The 12610-nt window shown below is 42.8% G+C and overlaps 1 protein-coding gene across 7 annotated transcripts in view; it reads left to right on the top strand.

Moving 5' to 3' along the window:
- prune2 (prune homolog 2 with BCH domain) overlaps positions 1 to 12584 on the top strand; it is a 62814-nt gene extending 50230 nt beyond the window's left edge. For 4 of the 7 annotated variants that reach the window (XM_048992330.1, XM_048992374.1, XM_048992366.1 and 1 more), the window contains 9 exons: positions 1 to 222; positions 1547 to 1714; positions 2350 to 2449; positions 2718 to 2849; positions 4270 to 4356; positions 5416 to 5514; positions 6912 to 6950; positions 8267 to 8314; positions 10089 to 12584. In XM_048992330.1, the coding sequence (XP_048848287.1) occupies positions 1 to 222; positions 1547 to 1714; positions 2350 to 2449; positions 2718 to 2849; positions 4270 to 4356; positions 5416 to 5514; positions 6912 to 6950; positions 8267 to 8314; positions 10089 to 10122 (929 nt within the window). In that variant the 3' untranslated portion in view covers positions 10123 to 12584. The remainder of the gene's footprint in view (positions 223 to 1546; positions 1715 to 2349; positions 2450 to 2717; positions 2850 to 4269; positions 4357 to 5415; positions 5515 to 6911; positions 6951 to 8266; positions 8315 to 10088) is intronic. The other 3 variants (XM_048992337.1, XM_048992347.1, XM_048992356.1) reach the window with 3 other exon arrangements.
- The last annotated feature ends 26 nt before the right edge of the window (positions 12585 to 12610 follow it).

Raw genomic sequence — 12610 nt, 5'->3', positions numbered from 1 at the left:
CGCCCCCTTCCTCACTGGACCTGCATGGGACCCATCCCCAGCGCAAGAAGCTGGCAGCCCCAGAGATTAACCTGTCACTGGATCAGAGCGAAGGCTCCATCCTGTCAGACGATGCCCTGGACACACCGGATGACCTGGACATCAACGTGGATGACATGGATACGCCGGATGAGGCTGATTCCCTGGACTATGCTGGCCATGGCAACGAGCAGGAGTGGCAGGGTGAGAAGCATATCCAAAGCATCGAAACAGGAATGATAGAAATTTACTCTTTTATAAATAATAGATGCAGAATCAGCCTGCACTATCTTGGAGGACTGATAAGTAGCATTCTGAAGTATAGTAAGACACCAGGAAGCTGTAATCTGGAATAGGTCACATGATAACCAGATGCTGTGCTGAATGAGATCAAACTCTGTGAGTGTTGCCCTTTTCTAAATAAATCAAGTGTTTTTAAACATTTAACAAAATGAAATGCCCTGTGATGAGCTTTTGCAATTGCAGCTGCTGGGTTACAAGGATCTCCTTCTTGTGGCTTCATCTTTGCTTCACACAAACACAGAATGACTGGTACGCATTCAAAAGACACAAATACTGTAGTGAATACGGCAGGGCATCCATCATGCTGGTCAAGATCACAGGGGCCTGGAGCCCACACCGATTGAAGTGCTAGTCCATCACAGGGCATGAGCCTGGGGTACACCCTGGACGGGATGCCAGTCCATCACAGGGCATGAGCCTGGGGTACACCCTGGACGGGATACCAGTCCGTCACAGGGCACGAGGCAGGGGACACTCTGGACGGGATGCCAGTCCATCACAGGGTACGGGGCTGGGGTACACCCTGCTGGAAACCCACGCAACAAAGGGCAAGCGTGCAAACTCCTCACACGGAGTAGAAGTGGAGGACAGATCATGGAAATGGAAATATATTCTTTGTCCCTGCATTTTTCAAATTTGCCTCTGCTTTTTATTTAGCAGAGGGACATGCATCAGTACATGAGGGTGTAGACCCAGATTCAGATTTAGCCAAAGTGCACTCTGCTGGGAGAGGGGAAAAAAGCATTAGTAAAACCTTGAGCAAATCCATCCATTCATTAATCTCAGAAACTGCTTATCCTATTCAGGGTCATGGGGGGGTCCAGAGTCTATCCTGGAGGCTGCAGGCACAAGGCAGCGACCAACCCAGGACGGCGTGTCAGCTCATCGCAAGGCACACTCACAAACCATTCACTCAAACACCGGTCACTCACACACCGGTCACTCACTGACCGGTCACTCACACATTGGTCACTCACACACTGTACCCACTGGTCCTATTCAGGGTTTGTATAATTACTGTACTGTATAATTAATATTATTATTTTATGCTCTGTGTTATTATTTCTCTGACTTATCTACAAATTCAGCTTAAAGACAGACTTAGGGAACCGATCTCGTTTGTAACCTGGGAACTGCATGTATAGGAAAAACAAAGTCTTCGATCGGGGCGCAGGCAAACCGAACGGTTTCATGCCCGATAAAGTCGCCTTCTCTTTGTCAAAAGAATCCCAACAGGACACTCTGGGGGAGCCCACTGAGGCTATCCCAGAGTACACCACAGAGGAAGAACGGCAGGATGCCAAACTGTGGAGGTCCGTCATCATCGGCGAGCAGGAGCACCGCATTGACATGAAGTGCATCGGGCCATACCAGAGAGTCATCTCCCATGGAGGTGAGGCAGTCCCTGGAGGCAGGCAGTCTGGGGATGCGGGCAAATGGGAGGGGAAGTCAGGTGTAACCTGGTGGTAGTTTAGCTTGTCTGTAGCAGCTGAAATGATGTTCCATTTTAAATCAAAGCAAAGTCTGTGCTTTATAACAGTGTTTCCCAACCTTTTTTGAATTGTGTACCCCCTGAGAGATTTTCTCATACCACAAGTACCCCCTTTGTCAAATGTGTTGATGATTCAATAAAAGTAGAACGTACAACTGATTATCAAATTTAAAACATTTTATTAAATCTCCATAACTTGAACATTTAATTCATTAAGCAACACATCCCAGATAGATTTTCTTTCTATACCAGGGCACAGCTAATGGAATGGCTGATAATATTTACCCATCATCAGGGAAATTAAATATAAAATTTTTTTCCACGTACCCCCTGTAATGTGCTCGCGTACCACTAGGGGTACGCGTACCCCCGGTTGGGAATCACTGCTTTATAAGATGCTATATACATCACAGTGAAACCGTACTGGTCACTGAACGTGGGTCATCGGATGCACAGTGCAAGCAAAAGCTTGTTTCCTGCGTTTCTGTTGGCTCCGCCTTGCCCTCTGTAATAATCATGACTCTTATTTTCTCCAGGTTATTATGGTGACCTCAATGCCATCATTGTGTTTGCCGCATGCTTTCTGCCTGACAGCAACCGGGATAATTACCATTATATTATGGAGAACCTCTTCCTGTAAGTAGAGTAGTATGTGTGTGTGTGTGTGTGTATATGTATAGTACAGTACAATGTGCTGGTGAGTCATTTTTTGGGTAGATAAGAGGGAAGTGGACTGGAAAAATAGTTTCCTTACATCTTTGACATGTTCAAGCCCTGCAGTTCCACCCCACTGAAATCACCGAAAGCCCTCATTTTGGTGAATAACACTTCCCTCAACAAGGTTACTATGCAGGCAGGAAAAACAAATGACTGTTTTGTGAATTGTGTGCCTCCGTGTCTCCAGCTATGTGATAAGCACCCTGGAGCTTATGGTAGCAGAGGACTACATGATCGTGTATCTGAATGGAGCCACCCCACGCAGGAGAATGCCTGGCCTGGGCTGGCTGAAGAAGTGCTATCACATGATAGACAGGAGGTACCAGCCGTCAAGCGTAGTGAGGAGGTGTACAGGCACCTCTTGGACTCTCCTCGGCTCAGATGTCACTCGGGTGCTTAGTAAAGCTTGGCATGGACCTTTGAGGATTCAGTGGTCACTCTCATTCACAGCTTTTTGCAATAACTTTGGCACTAGGTACAGAAGCTTGATGTCATTTTTCAAAGCTCGCGACACACAACTCAAATGGTCACCACTTGTAACACAGACTGTCTAATGTTCAAGACATTGCATTTTCCATTATATTTAAAGAAACCTTGCACTTACAGAATCATGGAGACATTTCTTTACATCACCCACACACAATATACCAGTAGTTTCACTGTTCAGCTGTTCATACAACCATTAGATATTGTAATACAGAATATGTGATACATATTTCATCGTGGTGCTATACCTAATGTCACTGTAATAGGACCAGTAGAGAGAATACTAAAGATGCAGTGGAGTCATTGAATAAATCTGAAATGCATATATGTGTAAATCACAACAGAGGTTCCCTTTAAATTAAAGCAACAATTAGCTACCAAAAAAACAAAAAACCTTGGGGCACGGTGAATTCAGGCCTGACAGTCTGCTGTGAAGTCGTCGCAAGCCTTATTCATGGCCTGGAGAAGGGTCATTTGTTGAGGTAGATGTCTATCATACAGTTTTGACCTCCATGTGGAGAATAATTCCTCATCTGGGTTGAGGAAAGGAGAGTATGGGTGCTAGTATACGGTGGTGAATTATAAATGGGCTTTTAACCATGCCTGCACCAGTTGAGCATGGTGGAACGTGACATTGTCCCACACAATAACATAGGTCAGGGCAACAGCTTTACAGACCAGAGATGGCTCATTGTATGAGCAAGTACAAGGTCTGCATCCCACAACACCGTCTTCGGCCCAAGGTGACCATAGCCTGCTCTTGTTTGTCAGTTAGGAATCCATCTGCCTCGGCTTCCAGTAGTTGGTTTAATCTAAATTCTATAGGGAAATTTACAAGAGAAACATGACTCCATACTGTAGAATATATTTACACAGTCACATAACCTACTTTGTGCTACACATTGGCATGCAGTATACATCCATCCATCCATCCATTTTCCAAACTGCTTATCCTACTGGGTCGCGGGGGGTCTGGAGCCTATCCCGGAAGCAATGGGCACGAGGCAGGGAATAACCCTGGATGTGGGGCCAGCCCATGGCAGAGTACATTATCAGTGGTGAGTGTTGTGTGTAGAGCTTTGAAAAATGAAACCATGTTCTGAGACTAGTGCCAAAGCAATTGAAAAAACTGTCAGCAGCTGAGCATAGCTTCGGCAGTGCTGAATGTTTATTGCAATACAAAGACATTTCTGGACACCTGTCTTTCATATATGAACTTATATGAAGATGAGCTGTTCTCTATTGTCACTCAGGCTCAGGAAGAATCTGAAATCCTTCATCATTGTTCACCCTTCTTGGTTCATCAGAACCATCCTTGCGGTCACCAGGCCCTTCATCAGGTAGCTCCTGTTATCAGTTTGAGTGAAGTTACCTGTCCGCTTGCCTATTATTGCTCACCTTGTTTCTCAGAAAGAGAACCATTTGTCAGAAGAAATGACATGTTAATTACAGCATACAGGAGGTACATACCATTACCATTATCAGCCATCGAACCAGCTTGTTATAAACTTACTTTTCTGCATTCCTTACAAGTTATATATTATTTACAAATATAAAATATTTGCAGCCAGATATAGTTGTGGTTTCAGGTCAGTTGATAACACCAGGTCAACAGATGAAATATATATTGCATTAAATCAGGCGTAGCTTTGTCTAATTCTACCACTCACTATAGTCAAATAGGATAATCAGTAAACTTTGTTAGTATTTTACGAGTGGATAAAGAATTAGCTGAGAATAGAGGCCAGCTGCCAGGGCTAGGTGGGGACGTTTCTGTTAAAACTGCAGCAGTCCTTGGCTGAACTCCAGTTTCTTTTTCTGGCTTTTCTTCTTCTTTTTTCCTTTTCACTCCCATTCACCAGTTCTTTCCATTCTTCCTTCCTCTTTCGTTGTCCCACCTTCCTTAAACCAGTGGTCACCAACCAGCTGAACCTGACCAACAGGTCAGTTTTCAAGACATTCATAGTCATTTGCAACACCCCCCCCCCCCCCCCCCCCAACCTCACCCTCCATTGGCAAAATCAACTAACGGCAAAGTATATTGAGGGGCAGCCCACCACCCGGATCTATCACCGGGGCTCCCTTGATTAGTTTTTGCGTAGAAGTAGCTCTCAGTGTACCAAAGAAGAGGCTGGAGACCACTGCGTTAAACAATTATCAGTCATCACATGTAACACTGTCATTCTTCTCTGTTGTATTTTCCTCACTGTGTTGCTGCCGCAGTGCAGTGCGCTGCTGTCTCCATCTCTCTGTCTCTGTGTAACCTGCCTCCGGACTCTGTCCCCCTACAGAATGTGGGCCTTTGCCAGTGGGAGTTTTTCCGACATGAACATACAAGGAAGATGAAACGCAGCATTTCTGTTTCCTTCTGACTCTGCGCTTCTCTTTCATTCTTGTAGCTCAAAATTCAGCAGCAAGATTAAGTATGTCAACAGTTTGGCAGAACTGAGTGAGCTGATCCCCATGGAGTATGTGCACATTCCAGAGAGCATAGTCAAGTGAGTTCTTAGTCCTTGCACAGTTGGATATGTACAAAGAAGTCATATCAAATATCAGCTCGTTTGCATAATGATATTTTTAAAATCCTGCAATACCTGTTTGAACACTTCACACAAGTGAGTAATGTTTAAAATGAGCCAGTTGGTGTGGAGTGTTTAGGTTCTGATGAATGAAATAATTACAGAATTTAATGTACATTTATTTGAGTTCTGTGAGCATTCCCTTTTTGGGGTTTGCGGGCCGACAGTGATCTTAACAATGTCCTCCCATTCATAATCACTTGTGGCTAAAATTGTGGAAACACTTATTATTTTTAGATATTGAAGAACTTCATTCAACTGTTGCTCCAGCTACTTACTTAATCGCGCGATGTATGATATTTCTAAGTTTCTTTGTTTATAAACATTACCATCAGTATCTGTGTAGTCATTTTTAAAGCGTAATACCAAAAATGCTAGGTGTCTCCACAATTTTGGCCTCTAGGGTACATCTGTTTTAAAATAGGGAGATCTTTGTAGACCTCTGTAATTAAGAAAATGTTACTTTTCTCTTCAGTGTGGAATCTCAACAGGCCTTATGATTTAAATATTGTAACTGATGTTGTAGTTCCTCAACCAAGAGCAGCAATTGCCACAGTGAGTAGGCAGTAAAACATTTGAGGCAAGAAAGGGTCTTTGCTGCGCTGCTCTGATACTGTGAGGGGCACTAGAGAGATTTGCAGCAGACCACAGGGAAACCTTAACCCAGCACTTACCCTGGATTCTCCAGCGTCAAATGTTCTAGTACTCTGTACTATTACATGCAATGGAGACTGATGGCCTCCCCACACAGATACGTTTTTCTCAGGCATTTTAGTGCTTAATAATGTGCCAGCCTGCTGAAACTGGAGATGATTTTGGGGAGGAGAAGTTTGGGTTGGGATCTGAACCTTTATGCTTCACATCTAATTTTGCCTCCCTCCCGCCTTTTCCCCGGAAGGTTTGAAGAAGAGCGGGGTATTATACAATACGCTTGCATGAGGTAAAAGGAGGAATGCTGGGTAGATGTTGGCACCCTACCCATGCTCTGCACTAATTCCCAATCCTCCCCTCCCCAACCTGCCAAATATGCCAACACTGGGCTCTATGGATGTGTAAGCCTGAGTCACACCTGGAGATAATGTTCAGGGCACGGGTCTCTCTCAGAATGTGTCAAGTTGCACCTGCAGCCCCTGTTTCCGTTGCTGCATGAGCGCGGTGTCTGTAGCAAGTGGCGTCGTTGTCTAACGTGGAGGTGGTGCCCTGGGTGTGACGCTTCTCTCGGCTACCTCCACGCTGCTTTGCTGACTCTCCTGTTTGTGTCCCGCTTCTTCTTTCCTCTTTCTTTGATCCCTGATTAATCTTTGGCCGCTGCCCAGGCTGGATGAGAAGCTAAAGGAAGCAGCAGAGATGGATAAGTAAGCCTGGCTGTCTGTACGTGTGTGTGTGCGTGTGTGTGTCTCCTATGTGTGTGACCTCACTGGCGGCTTCAGTAGTAAATCTCATGAACTCCATCGATGTGTCAGAACTCAGGGGGTGCATCCCTCGACATATGTGGTCTGTGAAGGCATAGCCCTTGTAGACTGTGTTCTTTGAAGGCCAAAGGGAAGATCTGGCCTTCACAAGCCGTTCCTTCCCTTACCCTTGGGTCGCAAAGCACTGCTCCTTCCGCCAAGCCAAGACACACCCACTTCACCCCTATGCAATGAATCTTACAAGTTGTTTGGCTGGATTGGGTGGATCCTTCACCACTCATCAAAAGAAGGATACATTTTTAACACGCATTTGATGGGGCCTTCAAAATGGGATAGCCTTATCGCATTCAGTCTTAAAATGCAGCCTTAGAAGGGTGCAGCCCCTGAATTTGGACACAGCCCATGTTGCCGCTTAGCAGTGGCACACGCAGGGCTCTGGTTCTCACTGGTTTTAAAATACTACACTCACCACTGCATCTTTATTAATAGCGCAGTGAGTCCAAGTGGACTGTAGTTCCTGGGTAACTTTTCTTGAAAGAGCTTGATTTTGTATAATATCTCATTAACCAGCAAGACCTTAGGTTTGGTTTCAGCATTGAAAGAGACTCGATCTGCCCCCAACCCCTCCCCCCACCCACCTAAACACATACTGTACATGCACTTCAAAATACCAGTCATTGAATACCCAAATATTCTTGAATAGCTGCACGCTCACAGTCATTACTGGGAATCACAAACCTGCTAATTAAAGTAGGTTTCAGTCTTTCTCACCTGACGACCTTTCAGGAGGGGAATGAAACAAAACAAAAGTGGAAAAAATTCTTTTTAGGTGTGTCAATACAACTAATAACTAATAATTATAAAGTACTAAAAATAGTGACAGGCATAATAATTCTGGATATGTAGATGCCAGTAAATCCTGCACCACAATCTTGTACATGCTGAGTCTATTCTCAGTGGCAGCTGGCAGCAGTTCTAATGCGTGCTGTGCTGTGCTGTACTAACTGCTGCTCCACTTCTCCGTCAGTGAGGCATTGCTGAATGCGAGGAAGCCCTACTTACATGCAGGAATGCAGCCTCTCAGAACGAATGAAGCTGCATTCCCTTGTGCTGAGAGGTGCATGCCACTTTACCTCAGTTTCATCACCCTGTGTCACCTTAGGTCTTTAGGCGGAATGGTTTCTCCCAGTCTTAATGCCTTGTCCACATGCAGTAGGTTCTCATCACTCTTTCTTTCTCTATCTTTTCATTTTATTTAGACTCAACAGCTTTCTGAATGGACCAGAGCCTGCTTCTGGCCAACTGGAGTAAGAGTTACTTATCTGACTGTTGTTCCTTTCTGGAGTTGTACTATTCTTATGTATTATACTCATGCTTCATATAATCATACGTCACGTGTGTTTTCTGTGTGACATCATTTCTGATAGACTTTCACAGAAACCGGAAGTCGGTCAGTAATTCATAAATTTATTTCCATTTATGTGCTTCAGCAGAGACAGACAGTGGATAGCAAACAAGGTGTCTGATCGTTCTCAGTCGTCCAGGACATGATTATCTTAAGGGCTTGAATCGAAGGCAGCTGGACTTTTTCAGTTTCTTGAAGACGTTGCACCTCTTATCCAAAAGGCTGCTTCTGTTCTAAAGGTCTGATGGGGAGTTCCAGCTTTTTGTCCTCCACTGGGGTTCTCACCTTGAAAGTGGTCGTTGACACACCCTGCTGTCCAGTGGGTCATTAGGGTCACTTGGGGCAAAGTGTGGATCAAGGTGTGAAACTTAGGTTCCACCTGAGCCAAGGTGTGGACCATTTACAGGTGGTTGCCTCTCACATTTAAATCGCCTGGGAAAGAACTCAAGACTGCAGGATAAATAGGGGATAAATACCTGAAACCCCACATTAGACTTGTAGAACTGAAGAAGCCTTTTGGATGGGAGGTGCAAAGCGTTCAAGAAATTGAAAAAGTCCAGCTGCCTTCCATTCAAGCCCTTAAGATAGCAAGCGAGCTTTTTCAAAAACTCTGTAGACCCTACCTAAACTTTGTTGTTGTAATGAATAAAATGGAATGATATTGTTCCACCAAAAGCAATAAACTTGTCTGGGAATATTCCAGTACAAGACATATATGAATGTGTATCTGACACTTTCCTGAATGTTAGTAGATGGATAAAACCAGTACCCAGATAGTCAACCAGTACCCAGATAGTCAACCAGTACCCAGTTTTAGGAGTAGTCTCTTTTTGTTTTATGTACTGTGCTGGTTTTGTACATTGGTATTGAGCATTAAGTTGAGAAAGAACATTATACAAAAATCCATGTGCAACAGATACATAAAAAAATCCATTTTCAAAATGCATAGTCTCTGGAGTAAAGAGCTGACCTCATACATATGTGCTGCACCCTTGTTCATCAATTATTGGTTTTCCTTAATGTTGGCGAAATAATAAAAGAACTGCAGATGTAGAAGGTGCATCTATGGATGCAGTGCAATGATCAGTACCTTGAAGAATAAGCGGTAAAAGAAAACAGAGGTCAGTTAATCATCTGCCATCCCATGTCGTCTTGGACTTTATATTTACTATATCGGTCAGAAGATTTTGTGTAGGGAGGCGAGACACCTTATTAAGTTTGTTTCTTAAGATGAAACCAAGCGTGTGGCAGAGATGACCTGAACACTTTCATTTATTTGCAAAAATTATGAAAGGTTTTTATTCTAGTCATTTTTACTTGGCTAAGGGAATTTGCCATTTTGATGCTTGGTGGCACTCAAAGTCTAAGATTCTATTTGAAATGTAGTGAATTTGTAATTTTCGTTTTCGTTTTGCTGCTGCATTTCTGAGCTTCAGAGTCAGCCGTCAGTTTCAGACCTGCCCTCCAGTTGCTCCCGGACTGTGTAGAGCGTATAAGTCCCTTTCATCCTAAAGAGATTCCAACACCCAAGATCTTTCACTTGTTTCCCAAAGGGTTTTTCTCCTTTGTCCACTGATGTCTCCATGCATCCACTGATATGGCCTGAATGCACTGATGCTCCCTGTGATGTCACTGGTGCGGCTAATGGGGATTTTTCTCTTTGTCACCTTGTTTAGCACCGACAAAAGCCTCAACCCCAGCGTCTCCTAGACACGACTGTCTGCAAGCTGTGCTCACAGTGCAACACATCCTCATCTGAAGACTTATCTGCAGTGTAATTCATTGTATATTCTAGTGATGTAGATGCACATGATAGATCATTTATCTGAAGTTAACCTCAGGTAAGATAATCTGAATTCTTTCCAGCAGCACTGCTGATTTAAGTTAAGACCCAGTATTTAATTTTTAAAAATTATTTTATTATATTAAATTATAGCATATAGAGTAATTTCTGACATTACTGATGCATTTGAACAGCTGCATATTTTGAGCAGAAATGTTGCCACCCAAATTCATATGACCTACCCTGACAATTGGCAGCTGAGTCAGCAGTATACTGGTGGTGACTTGAATGACAGAATTGAATAAGCTTCAATGTAACTGAAAAGAAAAAACCATTCCCACTTTGGCACTCTTTCGTTTGCAATTGAAATTTGTCAGTGAATACCCTGAGATATGCCGGGATTTCCTAATAACGATAAAGATCACCTGGCCACTTGCCTGATTTCTGTTTGTGAAGTTTTTTTTTTTTTTGCTTAATATTTTAAAAGATTTGTTTCCAGTTTTCCATGTCTCCTCACTCATTGGTGTCATGATATGAATAATGTTTATTATCATATTGTTTTTCAGCGATATTTTAACATGTCCGGCATTGTGCATGCTCTCTCACAGAATCAGGACCTGTACTCGAACCTCAAACATGCACATGTGCTATTCTGTTGGTGTGTGGAAGATGACGGTAGCCCCCAAATGTACCTCCAGTGGGTACTAATCATAGCTTTCCACACATCCTTTTCACACCACACTCATAGTTTGTTTGGCAAACACTGACATGCACGGAATACGTAGACGAATGGGAGAGCCATTCTAATGTTAGCTAGAGTGGCTGATTCATATTTTGTCCTTTTTTTGTTTAAGTATTGGCAATAAGTCGATATATGTTCAATACAGATAACCATTATGAATGCATGGGAAATTTGTTCTTTATTGAAATTCCACTTAAAGGCCATGGAAAATGAAATATAATTTTTACTTTGCTAATATATATTTTAAAAATGTGTGTTTTATATGTATATGAAAACAGCAAATCTCAGTAAATCAGTCCAGGATTGTCTGCATGTTGGCCCTGATGTATGTATACTTCGGAAGGAGCTCAGTTCTGTACAATTTCTACTACAAGAAAACAACATCTGGATTGGGGGACTTTATTAAAATCTCGTGCATCATGTCACTTATACAAATTGAATAAATGTTGCAAGGTCTGCCGGTCATGTGCTTGGACAACCTTTGAACTTACGTACAGATGATTACTGTTAACAGTATTTGTGGTGTGTCATTGTCTTATTTTTTTCAAACATCAGTAGCATGACGTGATGAAATTCCATCTAAACGTTGACATGAAGTAGGAGTTTTCTTATAGAAAAAGGCAATCAAGGGTGAATAAAGTGAAATACCCAAATGTCTTGTTGAATGCCAGTCCATCTCAATGTTATCAATCCGGCGAAGTTCTATTGTAATGGATTTATCATTACTAGAACAACATTTTACCCTGGGTTAGACTGGCATCTCATTCAGGTGTGTCTCCTGCCCTGTTCCTTGTGTTTCCTGGGACAGGCTCTCTGTCCTGCAGTGAGGCTAATTGGCATCTCTAGAATTGAGTGAGTGAGTGTGTGTGTGTGTGTGTGTGTGTGCGCGCACGTACACACACCCTGCAATGGACTGGCCCCCCGTCCAGAGTGCACCCTGCCTTGTGCCCTCTGCTGCCCAGCATAGGCTCCAGATCCCCCTATGACCCTGACTGGGATGATGGGTTTTTAGCTAACATTTCCAAAGTTGATTTCTAATTTTAAAAAATACTAAAAAGAGACTAAATTTGGACAGTACAGTAGGGTTAGAGTTAGGCTGTGGGCTGATATTAGGGCATAAGGATATATTCATGAGACAGTGACAAAATAGTAGGTTTGAGTAATCCACTGCAAATCTTTTTTATATAACATGCAAAAATGCACCAAATCCAGTGAGTATATGTGCAATGATATAAAATTAAATTTACAAATATACACAGTATACAGGGAAATGTGTCAAAAAGTTACATGGATCAGGTTTAATAAGACTGGATTAGGCAAGTAGGAGAAACGAAACTAAGCAAAGTACTGAGCCAGGGTATAACTGTATGGGTACAGCTATGGAATAAAGAGCCTTCACCTTCTACCCATCATTGTTCAGAAACAAATATGTTTAACATGGACAGTTACTTTATAAAATGATTTAAACAATAATAAGAGTTTTACTATTGAAAACTGTAATAAATGTGCCCATGAAATTCACAACAAGATTAACCTGTAAAAACACATGCCTTATATTTCTTTGTGGTTGTGATAACAATGACGTAATTAATTACAGGTTTTAACAATGTGATGCCTAAAAGATAAGTAAAATAATCAGCCACTCCTGTTCTGACGTGTAGAGCATTATGTTC

Source organism: Brienomyrus brachyistius, chromosome 2, assembly GCF_023856365.1.
Source record: "Brienomyrus brachyistius isolate T26 chromosome 2, BBRACH_0.4, whole genome shotgun sequence".
Lineage (NCBI taxonomy): Eukaryota > Metazoa > Chordata > Actinopteri > Osteoglossiformes > Mormyridae > Brienomyrus > Brienomyrus brachyistius.
Note: the sequence above shows the minus strand (reverse complement) of the source record. Positions and strands in the feature narration are given on the sequence as shown.